This window comes from Fringilla coelebs (genome assembly GCF_963513975.1).
Source record: "Fringilla coelebs genome assembly, chromosome: 8".
Classification (NCBI taxonomy): domain Eukaryota; kingdom Metazoa; phylum Chordata; class Aves; order Passeriformes; family Fringillidae; genus Fringilla; species Fringilla coelebs.
In genome coordinates, this window is record NC_140066.1 from 18,934,191 (window position 1) to 18,950,637 (window position 16,447).

Consider the following 16,447-nt stretch of genomic DNA (forward strand, 5'->3'; position numbering starts at 1 on the left):
AAAATCACAACGAAACAGCTGAGCATACTCAAATTCTCCAGTCACCAGGGTTATTCTAGATTTGGGGCTAATTCCAAATTTGCTTTGCTCTCATTTTTACTGCTGTCTCTGCCAACTTTCTACCTTATCTTAATGAAAAGTGAAGTATGTCCTTGCAAGCTGGAGAAGTCCCATACATTGGAACTAGATTTCATATTGCAGATTTGCTTTACAGTCTTTGTCTCAAAGGTCTAGGGCTAAAGTGAGCACTCAGCTGAGAAGGATAAATAAAGCTTTTTTTGTACCAACAGAAATAACTAAATAGAGCTAAGAATTAAAGCACATCCTTTCAAGTCTTAATACTTCTGCAGGAGCCCTAAATTGTTTTGAGAGGAGGACATGGAGAAAATACTGCCTTGAGACTCAGGTAGTACTTACAAAGAACCCTGATTAAAATGTCACTGGATAAGTTCTAGATTCTTAATGTTCATTCTTACCACAATTGATCCAGGCAGCTGTAAGGTCACTGGTGGTTCACTAGACAAAATAATAAATTCTGGACCTGAAAACTGCAAGGAGGCAATTTAGAAATTTAGTAAGTCTTCTTAAAGGAGTGAAGATCCCAAACACAAGTATCAACAAAACCCATTTCTATTGATCTGTATGCTGGATCTAATTGACTTCAGTGTTGAATATAGTGAAAATGCTGACTGCTGACTTCTCACTGAGGTCTCTCCTGTGTGGACTCTCCAGGATCTAAGTAGAGGTAAGCTCATGCTGAAGCCTTTTCTTCTGCAAAGGCACTTAATCAAGATCCATTTCCTTTGCAAGGCACCTATTTTCATGACACTTATAGAAACTTAATTTATTCTGAGACCTTTTCTCGTTTGATTCCCAAATTCTCTGAGGACAGTCACAGACATGTAAACATGTACATACACACCTCTGTGATTGAATAAGCCCAGCTTCCCTAGGAACTAGACTGAAATGCAGAGCTGCTTTCTTCCCCATAAGAAAGGCTGACTGATGGTTCTTATTAGTAGACATTATATTCTTTTGTTCTAATTTCAAATAACTTCAACAGTTCTAAGGTGTTTTTTTCTTGCTGAGTATCCACCTCAACTAATTTTATATATTGGGTTTTCATCACATACATCTATGCTTTTAGATCCCTTAAGCAGACAGAAATAATTAAATGTCTTCAAGTAATAAGATATGAATCCTTCCAGCTGTTCACCATGACTTAGTAACTTGACCCATTAAGATATTTTTTAAAAAAATATTAATAATAGCATGGTTCTACCAACAGCCAATGCAGTTTTGTATCACATTAAAGAGGGACTAGCACTGTGTTGTAACAGTTGCTGAACTCCTGTGGAAGGCCATTATTATCCCCACAAAAACCATAATAAGAAAATTTAAAACAAAATTTGTATGAGGAAAGGTAATTTTCCAAAGTATCTAACTGAAGCTCTTGACCAAATATTTGTCACTGGTCACTGTTGAGGTTCTGAACTGGGAGGAGATGAAAGGGCTCACAGCCTAAAACCTGTCCCTTCTTGTTCCACAGCAGAAAACTCCATATGAAGGATCATGATGGAGTTTTCTGTGATTCAGTTGTTTTTCAATTTTTGCAATCCAGAAAAGATTGCAAAACAACATCCCTTTTAAAGAAACATATCCTTTCCATTTAACAGAGTCCTACCACAACTTAGTAATTAGAAATATTCAATTAGGAGAACTGTTGTCTGGGCACATTCACTGCCAGCCTATGCTTTCTGTCCAGACATGCACTGTGAAAAAAATTTAAGTCCTTTGAGTATCATTGGCTGGCAGACATTTGGCTAAAGTGTCTCTGTAAATTTTTTGCTGTTCTGAAGCTGCTGTCAAAGAGGTTGGGGAAAACAGTCCATATGGTGTCTGATGCTGGCAGAAATCATACATGTAGGTCAGAGAGGGTTCAATTATGAGCTTTTGCATAGTCCTTATGGACAATTGCTTTTACTGCCTTCAGTTCTGACAGCACAACTGGATTATGCCTAATTTGGAGTCTGTCAATTTAGACTACTCATCTAATAAGATGAGTCAGTAGCTAATATGCAGATCACTGTCAAACAAAAATTAGATGAGAGGCTTCTCTTTAGTAATATTTACATTTTGAAATCAGCTTATATGTTTTTCATCATTCACCTTTTCCTTCCTGTGGAAGAAACATTTCTGTGATGCAGCAGCTGCTGAGTAGTCCTTTGTGGACACAGAGAAGGTGGAGCCCAAGCTCAGCAGGTTCTGTCGGCCGTTCTTCTGAGTTCCACCCGGGATTTCTTCTACAGCGCTCACCGACCTCCCAGGGAAATGTCATAGTGAGTGAGGAAAATACATAACATGCAATCAACACAACAGTGACCTGGGGACAGAGAGCTTAAGGTACAGTAACTACTGCAATACTGTGAAGTCCAGGGCAATGTCTGCTATAAGCTCCTTAGTGTTTCTTTAGAGAAAAAGAGAAATAATTTAACAGGAGTAATATTACTGGTGCCCTTTATAAATAAATCTAAACTCTGCTTGGATTCAATAGAGTCAGGTTTGTTTCTTTTCTTCTTTTGGTGAGCCAGATTCAGCTGGTTTAACTTTGGTGAAGCCAACAGGCAAAGAGTGTAGCCCCATTCCCTTCTGGGAATTCTACAGGATGAAGCAAATTCCTCATTTATTATTTTCTCAAGAAAAAAGCTTCAGAAAGCCTTAACATTTGTTGTTACATTATTCAGAATTTTCCAGGAATGGGAATCAAATTATTTGAATACTAATTCATTAGGATAAGTTAATGTCCTAGGGAACTGAGGGAATTTTCAATTTAATTAAGAAAAAGGTATGTGAAATCTCAGATCAGAAAGCTGTCTTCGTACTATAGTTTTAATGTAGAAAGTAATGGGGTTTTCCATGTGAGCAGATATGTATCCTTAGAATAAACTTCAAATATACTATATCCTCAATGAACAATTAATGATTATGTAGCTCAGAAGGAGGGCTTTTGTTGAGGTGCATTCTTGTTAGTTGCATTTTTTCAACAAATGCCAAAGACACATGGAAGCTTTTCCATTATCCCAAAGTTTCATCCTTTTCTTTTGCACGTTGCAGATTTACATCAGGATTTCAAGGGATTTCTAAAAATTTTTAACAAATTAACTGGATCAGTTTCTCATCTCTTCTGCCTAGTATCCAATAACAGGGAATGTAGGAGTGGCTCAAAGCTACAGTAGGTGGGATTCAGAGATGATGTTAAGAACCATTTCTTTACTTCAGAGGGGGCTGAACACTGGAACAGGCTTCCTAGAGGGATGGTCATTAGTCCAAGCCTGTCACTTTTTAAGAGGCATTTGGAGATGTCCTTAATAGCATGCTTTAAGTTTTGGTCAACCCTGAAGTGGTCAGGCTGTTGGGCTAGATGATTATTATGGACTAGATGATTCTCTTCTCTTCTCTTCTCTTCTCTTCTCTTCTCTTCTCTTCTCTTCTCTTCTCTTCTCTTCTCTTCTCTTCTCTTCGCTTTCTCTTCTCTCTCCTATTGTATTTTACATTCCTCTGTCTATAAAGATATCTAGTTATTTTTGTTTCTATCAATGCAACCTCATAAAAATCAACATTTACTTAAGAAAAGTGCCTTAAAATTACCTGAAGTGACCTTTTTATTATTGTGTAATAATAAAAATATTATTAGCTCAAAATCCAAAATTCTTTATTAAGAAGGCTTTCTTCTTCTGTGGAAAGCACTTCCTGTTATTACTCCTGTTAGGTGACAGATGCCAGATTTGACAGTTGTGTCTTCTTTAGATATAGACCAGAGCCTTGTTTACAAGCTTCACTTTGTGAGATGTAAATTATGTTAATTGGGCTGCCTACAGAATGAGCATGATGTTATTAGTAAGCTTTATAGATAGTAAACCCATCACTAATCTTTGTGTTGGTTGTACTCCTACATGGGAAACTTGTGGTTTCCAAAATAATTCAACTCCACTGCTGTCCTGGTACTTGTAATAGAATGGTGACTGTGGTAGAAATTCAGTTGCAGATGCTTCCAACCAGGAGTGGGGTTACAGTCCTTGAAGTTCTATGGGAAGCAGCTTGCTGGAAATTTGGAGAACAGAGTTTGTCCTTCAGCAGAGGAGGCGAACTTATTCTTGGCAGCATGATTTTAGATCAAGCATATTATGATCATATCCAGGCTTTTAGTCAGAGGAATGGCAATTGCTGTGAAGTACTCAGTAAATAAATCCTCTGTTACTCACATAACTGCTAGATATATGATGCATATATAGATGTTGGTGAACACATGTATAAATGAGTGTGTGTAGTTAGACAAGTAGAGAGACTTCTTTCTTGACAAAAGCAGCCACTATCCTGCAATCTGTTTGTAGGGCTGCAATCTGTTTGTAGATGTCTCTTGTTGCAGTTTTACAAGTGTACTGGGATATCTCATACTGCCCAGATTATCATGGCTGATTTATCAGGAAGTTCAAACTGTTTACTTGGGACACATTTAATTGGGGGTTGATCTAAATTGAGCATTTCCTGTGGGCTTGAATTACTCGTGTCATGGTTAAAAGAAGAAACTCCTGTTTAAGTGGGTCAAGAACCCAATTTAAATGGGATGTCTGTAGGGATTACATGGTGCTTAACTATAGGATTCTGGTCTTTGTGGTGCCTAGAGGCTGACAGTACTTACATCTCTTCTTCCTTTGGAAACAGCCATGATTATAGCTGCACTGTGCTAACACCCAGTCTAGAAAACTCTTGTTTGGCAACAGTGGAGTTTCCCTAGTTTTTGAAAAGGAGTTAATATTCACTGTACAATCCTCAGTTTTCTTTCCCAATGTCTATAGGGTTGCTGTCCACGCCATGGCTGAAACAAGGCTAATCCTCATGACAGAGCAGAGGTCTTTACTGCTTGTGACCCTGGGTCACCTGCAACTCTCCAGTACAGTGGTGGTGCAAGGCTGAATATGACTGACACAGTATAAGCACTGTGGTGGAAATGCAAATGAAAATTATACATTATACATACATGGTCTGACATAGCACTCCAGAACACATAAGGTGTGACAGCACTTTAATGTAACAGCAAGGCAAGACCACATCCAAAATCTGAATGTAGACAAATAAGGAGAATGCCTTGACAGGGAAAGCGATGGCTATTCATACCTTTTCAACAGATTTTTCCCTTCATAAAATTATATAATTAGTAAGGTTAGAAAAGGCCTGTAAGATCATCAAATCCATCCTTTCACAGTCTCTGTGGAGCAGCTTCCCAGTTGTTTCAGTCACAGAGGGCTGGTGCTGCTTCCCTGCCTGGTGCAGAAACAGTTTTGGGCAGCTGTTCTGGGGGGGCCTGTGGCATCTGGCAGGACACAGGGGTACAGAGTAAATGTGGAAGTCCACATTTACTCTGAATTTGTTTTGCATAGATTGTTCAGGACCCAAGTTCCATTCACTGGAGCTTTTGGGCTGTTCCAATTGGAAGGAAACCAAGTCTGGGTGAACATTATTTATTCTACATAAGAGATTATGTATTCATTAAGTTATTTATTCTATATAAATTGTATCTATTATCAAAAGAGGCTATGCAAAAAGATGGCAATTCAGGCATTTTCTGATACTGGCATTGCCACACTAGTTGCTGGCTTCACTTGCTTATCAAACAGTTTCCATCTTGTAGAATCTGAATTGAGCTTACCTGTTTATGAAGAGCTTGTAGCTACTTTCTGTCCTTGACCCACTAAGTGTGGTGTCACATGATCTGTGTGTCTCTGGAACTCTTCCTGCAATAAATAAAGGAAATTTCAATATTCAAGTGATAGTAGCAGCACTCAGCATCAGATGTTGGGACAATTACAACAGGGAAGAAATTTAGACTGGCAGCTTCCTCTCTTGTGTCCTCGCTTGGACATGATAAATGGCTATTTAATAGGGTTAGTGAATACTGCACCAGCAGTATTCCCAGTTCCCTGGTTATTGTTACTTCCTCTTCATAATCCTTTATGTGAATGTAATTTGGAAAACAGCTGTGTAGGTACAAAGGCTGTCATTTCCATCTCTATGGGGTAATTTGTGAATCAGCTTTTTCTCTTCAGAAACTATGCCCAATTTTTGTTCTTCTATTTTCAGGCATGAAATGGGCAGAAAAAGGCATGAAACTTCTCTGGCCTAATCAGAGTAGAATATAAAATCAATGAAATGATTGTGGCTATTCCTCTGGTTACTTTCTATGTTAAATATATTGTGAATGTTTCCACAACATAAAAACAGGGTTGGAGTAGTGGATGGTTTGTGGGGCCTTAGTAAATAAGGATTGCTTTGTTTTTCACCTTCAGTCATCTCTGTTGCTACAGAATGGAGAGGTGTTGCTTTGTCCAAATACATGGAGGTTGAAATTTAGAGGCAGAACCAGAGAGGGTTATGCAAGTGGTAGTTCTGTGAATGTTTCTTGAATCAGCGGAGATATTTGGAATCTTTAGGGAATGGTGAGAATGTTAAATTTTTCTTCACTTGGATAATTTCATTGATCTTATTTGAAGAATTGCACATCAAACTATTACATAAGTAGGATGATAGAGATGGTAAGATAAGCTGTGTGGAAGATTATCATGGAAGTGGAATAATTTTGATAAAACATTCATGCACTACACCCTGAGACTTTACTCTGAATTCCAACATGAAAACGTGACACCAAATTCTAGTGTACCAACCAACCAACTGCAATTTTGAAGCCTATAAAATCTACAGTCACATTGCTAAAATAAGCATAAACATGTGGGGATTTTTCAAGCTGCAGATGGTAGTGACAAAATGTGAGATTTGAGAAAAGCTAGTTACCAAAGTTAAGATTCAATCCTGTGTTCTGAAACAACATGCTTTTTAATGAGAAAACCTCGCAAAATTCTCTGCTTGCTTTTGATATAAGCATAAATATATTTGGACAAGATCATAAAATTCCCCTTAGTCTTTCTAGATCAGCTGTTACTGCAGTGGGACAACTTGGCTACTTTCAGTGGCCAGACCACCATGCTTTGATCACAAATCCAACACACACCTGACATTCAATTAACATGTATTCTTCAAAGAAGTTGATGCTATATATTTATTATATGTTAAACGAGCTCCTAATGTACAGTCTTGATAGAGATATTCATCTCCTTTGATGATGGTGCTCTACTAGATGGTAATATTTCTTTCCATAGAAGAATGCTTTTTTTTTAAATATATTATGTCACGAAAAAATGTCTGTGACAAGCAAGCTCTCACATTCTGTGTTTACTCATGTATTTTTAGAATCCTGTCTTACAAAATCCTGAGTATGCACAGCTACCAGTGTTTCATTGGAGACTGAGATATGCACAAAGTCACTGGAATGAGCCTTTGTCAAGTTTATGACCCAAATGTCTTTTAAACTGCTTACAAAACAGATTTCTGTTCTGAGTTTACCTTCCCTGTATGTGACTGTGTATGTGACTCACACGTATGTGTCACTCATGGAGCAGCTGCAGTCTCAGGTTTTTATTGCTGCTGATATTGATTGCAATTCTGGAGCTTCAGAAAAGCACCTTGCAGGAGGAGAGCATTAACAGGAGTAACCTCACTTTCCTCATCCTTGGGCAGAGGGCTTAGGGCTGAGAGACTAAGACATGATGTGTTTTTTCTCAGATTGTGCCTAATTTCTCATGTCCTCATAGGACATTCACTCTTAGGTATTATTTATAGATTCAACTGATTTCAGAGCTGACATCTTGACATTGTCACCATATGCATCTGAGGGGTAGCCCACCTTTTCTGTGTCAAGACCCCATGTGCTAAAAACATGATGTCGAGCTTTATGACCTGCTGAATAGCTTTACCTGGCAAAGGAGGCATGAAGCAAAAAAGAGCTGATGGGGCTACATGGTAACCAGGGAATATATAGCTTTACTGTGGAACACAAGTGAAAAAGAATCGAATATAAAAGTATATTTCTGTTCTACAACTTAGCACAAATATATCTCCCAAGTCACATAAACACAAGTTGCATAGGAATATCACCTGGTACATGGTCAGTCCCACACTTCAGGGGACAAAAGAGATGAATACATAATTCAGAAACATAATCTTTTTTAAAAATCTTACCTCTCCTGTGTCCTCGGTTGGACAGTATCAAAGATGTACTTTCAGAAATACTATTAGAGTCACTATAATCCACAGAGAGTTGTCTGTAATCTTCTGTTGACTGACTGTAGTTCATTAATCTGGGCCCTTTGTCTGGAAACAGGAAGGAAATGTGGTGAATCATATATAAGTCATTGTATTTGCATGTTAATGTAAATAACATTTGGATTGGCTAATTTTTTATATAGTCCTCATCCTTCTGTCTCCTAACCCTGACTCCAATTCCTTAAAGACCGAGGAAAGCTTGGTAACTTCATTCTATTATTTTATAATCCTATTCCGACCAAAATTGGTTTTCATAGTTCTCAACTATTACATGAGACAAATCTAATACATTAATTCTGTTCTACGTGTTTAACTGAAAGGTTGCAAAGTGCAGATAACCTGCAAAATTCTTATTCCTTGTACTCTGAGGTCCAAAAACTTGAGCCATAACTTCTTCTTTCTGTGTGCAGGGTGGACAATGTCCAAACAGAATCCACTACCAGAGTCAGATGCAGAAATTCCATTAATGGGTCATCCTAATTCATTAGGATGTACATATTTTTCTTGCACACTGATTTTACTTTGTTTGCATTCTCTCTTGTCCTTTTACAGAATTTCTGAAACATAAATTTTAGTTTAAAAAAAAGTAAGAAATGGAATGCTGTCTTGCAAAGTGCAGCTCCAATATTTTCAATATAATTGACACCCTCATTCATCGAAGTCCTTTGGCAAGTGTAAGTCAAGTGACCTGAATCATGGGAAGACACAGAGATCACACCAGATACATAATCCCTAGAACCAGTGTAAGGAAACTGGCAGGAGTTTGTGGCTAATATGGGGTGGAAAATGGGGCCATCCCTTTTGGCAGCAGCAGAATTTCTACCTACTTTTGCAAGTGTGAATCTACAAGCTCAGTTCTTAAGTAAACCAATATGGTTTGAGGGGTAGTTTGTCTGTATGTTTCCAAAAGAATCCCGTTTTCTTATAAACAATAATACCTAATAGAAATGTTCCGGATATATTTAAGTCTGTGTTTGATTCTAGCTGATTTCACAGAGCATATGTTTGATTTGCTGAATAGGAATTGTGTTGTTTATATGCCTAATGCTGAGCATATCCAAAAAAAAAAATCCTCTATAGCTTGGGCCAGCTTTCCCCTTGCTCCAAAATCAGAGATCTCTGTCAAAGTGAACAGTACAGAGTGGACACTAGAAAAAAAGATACAGTTACAGAATTACTCCAAGGGATAATAAATCTTGATCTTAGTCCAATGAAATAAAAAATTGGTATATACTCTTTTATTTATATAGTGAGTAGGATTTGGCATTGTCTTGAAATCGCTCCAGCAATTCATGTGTGAATTTATAAAACATATTTTGAATAGAAAATTAAACTAAAATCAAAAAAAGAAAACCACAAATCTTTGCTTGAATAGTCAAATAGGAAACATGAATATATATTCCTTAATGGCAGGAGGAAAACCTCACAGAACCCCACCTTCAAAAATACACTGGAGTATACAAAGCACAAAAGCAGTTTTGAAAGTAGAGGAGTTTTATATGCACAGGTTTTATGCAAAGTGCTTTAAGAGTCAAACCTGTGCAAGCTGATTTGTTATCATTGCTTCACAGCTCTGAGACTACTGTCCTTTGTGGAAATAAGGAAAAGAAACCTCACTGACTTGCCTCGGAGTCTTTCCATTATGAAGTAATTTATATGTACAGCAATAACTATCCTATCCAACACTACATGTAATCACTACAGCATGAAATTAAACAATCCATCTGCTTTGGGAAAGACACAGAAAAGGCTGTCTGTATCCTTAGTAGAGAGTTCAGATTATAAATCTTTCTTTACCTTGGTGAAAATTCATCTGGGATGCCAGTGTTGAGGTGTCTGATATTTTTTCATGCAGTCTTTTCCTTATCACATGACTTCTGTTCAGCTGAGAGGCTGTGCTCTCTTCAGTGACCACCTGCTCTGGCTAGAAGGCAGTAATATTCACAGTCAATGTCATATGATATGTGAACTTCAGACTCTCATAGTGAAGTGATCCTTGCCCTCTGGCTGTCAGAGACTTCTCATCTGCTTTGTATAAGAACTTCATTTTCTCAGATTAACACAAAGTGAGGCTGAGTATGTTGGTTTCAGGCTCTCATATGTTGGTTCCATGCTCTCATGCTAGCTAAGTTTAAGAGGGGACACCCTCTGCTACAGTAGCAAAGAGAGTAAGAAAGAGTGCAAGGGAAAAAATATTCTCAGAATCTTAATGAATACTGATTGAAAACAAAAAAAATTCTAGTGTGTTTTCTTCCATTGTCATTCAGCTCATCAACAAAAATGGTTTCTGAGACTTCAGATTTTGAAAAAACTTATGTGCTCATTTTTAAAGACCTCATGTGATCAGGCTTGATTGCACAGCAAATATTCAGTTCCACTCAAGAACAATGACCTAACTTCCTAACATGATGTAAATGAGATTTCTTTGATTTTCATGAAGAAAGCCTGAAACCAGAATGGCAATGGAGAAATTTTTACTGTTGTGTAGAGTTCTTTACTTTGGCCAATATGAGGTCTCTGTAAAGGTCATGATTGCTTCAATACTAACTAAAGAAATTAAGATACTGTAAGTACAAAAGCTCAATCACTTCCCAGGAGTGTTGAAGTGGTGTGTGAGATGGCTTCATTGCTTTATTTGCTTGTACACGTACCCACACAATTTCCTGCCTAGAAGTTTAGAACCAAATCTTGCTTCATTAATCCATACAAACATTAATTCTGGCAGTCACTCACCTGTCTCCTGTGTTGCTGGGCTCACTACAGAAAAGGAGATGACTGGAGTATGAGAGTGGTACTTACCTCACTGGCACTTCCCACTGCAAACTGAACCATTCTCTTTGTGTAGAATTTTGCTGGTAAGGAAGCACATTCCTTCTGATGGGCTTCACATGCTTCCAGAATGGATTCAGGAGAAAGTCTTCTGTGTGGCAGATCTTCACACAGTGTCAGCAAGAGTGTATGTAGTTGGTCACTCAGCTGTAGGGACTGAGTCAAAATAGAGGTACTGTTAAATAACATCTCCCAGGGGACTGAAATCCTATGTAAACTGGGACCAGGAATTTCTGTAAGCCTTTCTGTAAGCCTGGGTGAGAAACATACACTGAATTCCTTTAGATCTTGGGAAAATTCCAGACAAGCAGCATAAGAGCATGGAATGAACCTTTAGTGGGATCCAGGATAGCCTTGGAGGGAATTGACATGTTCAAGAATGATTGTAGGACCAATTAGGGGCTTCTTGGTGACAGACAGTTCAGTTTGCTCCAGAGCTTTGTTAATTAGACTGTGAATCAAAGATTCATGGAAGTAAGGTATGTGGTAGCATTAGCTTCAAAAGGGTGAGGAGTTTTACCAGCCACAACTGTTGTCATAGAGACCAGATACTTATATTTTAAGGTCATTTAGCTTAAAAAGCTTTTTCTCTTAGAATGTGAAAGGGAGGTTAAATCTACTAGAAACCTGTGCTTTCCAAATTGAGAACAAGCAACCAAAGGCATCAATATAGAAATGAAGCAAAATGTATGTTGCAAGTCTTTCAAAGGATTCTGGGTAAGCAAGAAACTTGTAATTTCAGCAAGCAGAGATACTGATAGAATTTGCTCAGAAATAAGGGTAGTTATTTAATTTTATTCTTCCATCTCATTTTTGAAAAAGCACACAAATGTGCACAGCACCACAATCATGCCAATGTGATGTTTCCATTTTAGTCCTGTCTAGAATCATAGAATCATTTAGGTTGAAAAAGATCTTTTATATCGTTGACTGCAATCATAAACCTAACACTGGCAAGCCCACCTCTAAATCATGTCTCTAACTCCCACAAGTAAATATCTTTTAAATACCTCCAGGGATGAGATTCAACCACTTCCCTGGGTAGTGGGGACAATTGTTTATTCCAAGACAATTGTTCCTAATTGTCTTGGAATAAATAATCTTCACCCTTAAAATCAAGTTACAGTTCATCTTAATGAGAAAAATTCTGGTCTTTTTTTGAAGAAATAGAAAGGGAAGGGAAGGGAAGGGAAGGGAAGGGAAGGGAAGGGAAGGGAAGGGAAGGGAAGGGAAGGGAAGGGAAGGGAAGGGAAGGGAAGGGAAGGGAAGGGAAGGGAAGGGAAGGGAAGGGAAGGGAAGGGAAGGGAAGGGAAGGGAAGGGAAGGGAAGGGAAGGGAAGGGAAGGGAAGGGAAGGGAAGGGAAGGGAAGGGAAGGGAAGGGAAGGGAAGGGAAGGGAAGGGAAGGGAAGGGAAGGGAAGGGAAGGGAAGGGAAGGGAAGGGAAGGGAAGGGAAGGGAAGGGAAGGGAAGGGAAGGGAAGGGAAGGGAAGGAAAGGAAAGGAAAGGAAAGGAAAGGAAAGGAAAGGAAAGGAAAGGAAAGGAAAGGAAAGGAAAGGAAAGGAAAGGAAAGGAAAGGAAAGGAAAGGAAAGGAAAGGAAAGGAAAGGAAAGGAAAGATGAGCTCCAACTAAATTTCCTGATTTATGTGACCTAGTATTTTTTGTGAAGCTTAGACCTTGATATAAGCTCTTCAATTCTGTTCTAGCAGTCCAAAACACAAAGCCCCTCTTAGTGATACTTCAGACTATTCCTCTCATTCTTTGAAACTACCAGAATAAAAGAAAACAAAAATTTTTGTGTTACTGGCCTGGTTTGGAGGAACCTGGTAATCTGCTGACCAATAGAGGGTCATTCCTAAGGAATATACCAGCATCTGTCAAAATAGAAAAGGAAACCCTGTGTGAAATCAATACAGGAAACCAGTACAGGAAAGCCTCATACTAGACACACCATCTTTTTGTGTCTATGGTGACAAAATGGCAGGAGTCACAGAATTATATAGATGATTTTTAAAAAAACTAGACTAAATGTATCTAAAAGTAAAATAGTGACTCTTAGCTTATGAACTAGGTTGCATGCAATTAGTTATGTCTTTGCCTGGTCTTAAAAAACCGAGAGTTAAACATGGTTAAGGGACAAGGGGTTTTTGCCTTGGGGTTTTATAAGGATCCTTATGGTGCACCGTTTCTCCAAGGTGGGATTGCTGCACTGCACACACACAGCGGATCACGTATACAGTTTACAGACCTTACAAATCTGCATATCTAACAGGGGTGCCCCAATGGGAGGCCTGGATGAACGGTGTGATATTTCCCCATTCAATGAATTCCCCCTGCAAGGGCCAAATCTCTAGTTTACAGGGTATGTTCTAGTCAGGACCTTGGTTTGCCAAAGTAGCATAGGGTACTCCAGCCTCCTACTATGAGGCCTTTAGGATGTTTGGTCTCCTGGCTTAACAAATTACTAGGGCTAAGCTAACTTATCAGACTTAAGGAATAACAAGTATGCATGCTAAGAATACTGAGGATACGTAAAAGTTTTATAAAAAGTATATTAAAGAAAAGGCAAAAAAATAATCTTGGCGTCATTAGTACTGTTCAGCTTGAGGGGCTGAGCCAAACTGCCCTCTGTTCAAAGATGCCAGAAGTAGGGAAAGAAATTTGAACTCCTTTCTTAATTTTGCAGCTCTCCCATTGCTGATTAAAATTCTCTCCTACCTGTGGGACTGACTAGCTGCTATATGCAGGAAAATAATTACAGGAATAAGGCTGCCTATTCCACAGCTTCATTTTTCTGCCTAGTGTCTAAGTGGCCAGTTGTGTGGGAATCTGAAAATACTGTGTTCTGCCTGAGGGGAGTATGTGGTCTGACTGGTATTTAAAACTTTAAGGTGCCAGAATGTTATATCTTACTGTCTTTCCAGAGAGACTCATTTGTCAGAGAGAGAAAAATAAATTGTTAACAAAGCTGAACCTATTTCTGGCTTCCTGGGATTGCTTCCACCCTCTGATTGTACAGATACTGCAGTCCTGCTGCTTCTGGGATTACAATTACCATATCTGCTTGAACACCATTTCATAGAAATATTCTTCCTTTCTGTAGGCCTTTACAAATAATACATTTATTTGAGCCTGTGGGACTGATGTTCAAAATTGATTTTGATGTTGACATGCATGCTAATCCAATGATAAGCTGCAAGATACATGTAACATCTTTCTAACTATAGCCTAATGTGATTAGTTTTATTAGAAATGGGATGTGACAGTAGGTGCCTGGCAAGTTGCATTAAAACCCACAAGGTTGTCTTCATGAGGTGCTGTCAAGATGCACTTTGCAATATACCTCACCTTTGTTAGTCCAAAGTGCTGGTTTTTGCTTGGACGGTGGAGCAATTCTGGTGCACTGAAAGGGGCAGCTTCTGCCTGAGATGCATTGTTTTGGAAAAACAAATTTCCTTCAGCAGACAGTAGTACTGACCATGGGCAAATCACACAGATGGCAGGGTCTGAAAAATGTTGAAGTTGATAAAATGGAGATCTTAGTTTTTAATTCACTGTACTCAGAAAATCACATTTCTGGCATCTCACCTGTATAACCAAATTCATCACTGGAGATGTACCCAGAATGACTTGCCTGACTGGGGACCTTATTGGTCCTGACCCACAGACTGACTTCCCAGCCTGACCTCAGACTTGCCTTGCACTGTGGCCTTGCCTGGTGATTGCAGGGCTCTATGACCATGGTTACCTGCAGCTAGCGTTCTCTTTTGCTCCTTCCATGTTTTCTGTAGTGTCGTATGCAAACACAAGTCACACATGCTGGGAAGCTTGTCTGTTTTAGGAACAGCCAGCCAGCTTGTACTTCATCCTAGTGGAGAATTCCTGGTCTTCTGTAGTGCTGGCCAGCCAATGAGTGGCATTCCTGCCCAACCTGGCAGTGCCCCAGCACATTGGGAATATTCTGTACCAAGTGGTGCTGATCATCATGAGATCTGGTTTATTGCATCATGCACAGCAAATGTGGCAGCATGAAAAGAGGCTGATTACAGAAACAATGTAGCTGCAATTGAGAGATGTGGAGTCAGAGATATGCCTTATTCAACTGGGATGATGCCATGCCCTGTGCTCAAAGTAGCTGGAGCCCTGTGGATTCAGCTTCAGAATGACTCCAGCTTGGCACCACCTCTGGACCTGAGCTCTCTAAAGACCGGTTTTAGCAGCCTTACACTTGGCCTGCAACCCAGCTTGGTAGTACGTCCCTACTTCTTCTTGGTTTAGTTTTCCTGTTCTGATACCCTAAATTTACCTGGTGTAGCATAAGGAACATATGCTGATTGTCTCTTTTTAAAAAAAAAAAAATTGTTTTGTTAAGTCAGCAGCCAGGAGAGCACAGTGTCAGCTTAGTGCCTGGCACAGTCAATAGATGGACCTATGCTGAACCTCTCCAGGTAGGTATCTCTGTGCTTCACTCTTTGCACATTTCTGGTTCTTGTATTTCCTGGGCTATTCTATCCCCTTGTTACACCAGTTAATAGAGAACTGATGGTATAGTCAATCTGCTATAGTGTTCCAGCCCATTAAAAACTAGTTGGTAATGAATTTTCACTCCTCCAGCTATAGTAGAAGTTACACATTGCTTGTTTTCTGTATTTTGTATTTTGATTCTACGTGCTTATGAGGTAAGAACATGTCTCATCCATTCTCCCCTCAAAAGGAATTCACATAAACAGTTCTCAAAATGTGACAGGCTGCTCAGCTGTGCTCTCTTGTTGTTGCTCAGTTGTGCTCTGTGCTCTCTCAAGCTGGCCTGCTTGGCAAGCAAACATCATAAGACACATTATTATCATCAAGGATAAAATCTCTTACTAGCTGAATGGAGAGCCATGTGGATTTCTCTGCCCTTCTCTATCAGTCCATGAAGGACATGAGCCTAGCTGGCACTACACTTTCTCTGGGTGCATGTTATTCAGACTTCAGGAAGGACTCTTCTGTCTGCATATAATTGTACTTAGATTAATTACTACTTGATGTTTAATTTGAAAAAAAAAAAAAAACCAAAACTGCGTGAAGATATTCTATGATTCTATGCAGGCAGAGCAATCTGCACGTAATCCCAGCAGCACTGAAAGATTTCTTACTTTTATTAGCAATATGCTGTTAGTGCCATTAGTTTTTTTGTTTCCATCCCACTCCCACAAACAAACAAACTCAAAAGAATTCTCAGACAAACTCAAGAATAAATTTCCAACAGTAAGAACTCTTATACAGATGCTTGTCACCTCACCTTTGTGAAGATCCTCCAGAAGCTGCATTGTGGACAGGTACAGGAGTGCCCATATTTCTTCTTCCTCCAGAGGGCTTCCTTTTGCCCACAGGACCTCGGCCAATGTCACGCAGGAACTGCTCA

At 39.1% G+C, this 16,447-nt stretch overlaps 1 protein-coding gene across 1 annotated transcript in view; it reads right to left on the bottom strand.

Annotated features, from left to right (window-relative positions):
- FRMPD2 (FERM and PDZ domain containing 2) overlaps window positions 1-11,046 on the bottom strand; it is a gene marked incomplete at both ends in the record, with an annotated part of 52,602 nt that extends 41,556 nt beyond the window's left edge. Inside the window, 6 exons of the mRNA XM_084210657.1 lie at window positions 477-548; window positions 2,170-2,320; window positions 5,708-5,792; window positions 8,131-8,262; window positions 10,012-10,134; window positions 11,010-11,046. Of these exons, the coding sequence (XP_084066783.1) occupies window positions 477-548; window positions 2,170-2,320; window positions 5,708-5,792; window positions 8,131-8,262; window positions 10,012-10,134; window positions 11,010-11,046 (600 nt within the window). The remainder of the gene's footprint in view (window positions 1-476; window positions 549-2,169; window positions 2,321-5,707; window positions 5,793-8,130; window positions 8,263-10,011; window positions 10,135-11,009) is intronic.
- Between the last annotated feature and the right edge of the window lie 5,401 nt (window positions 11,047-16,447).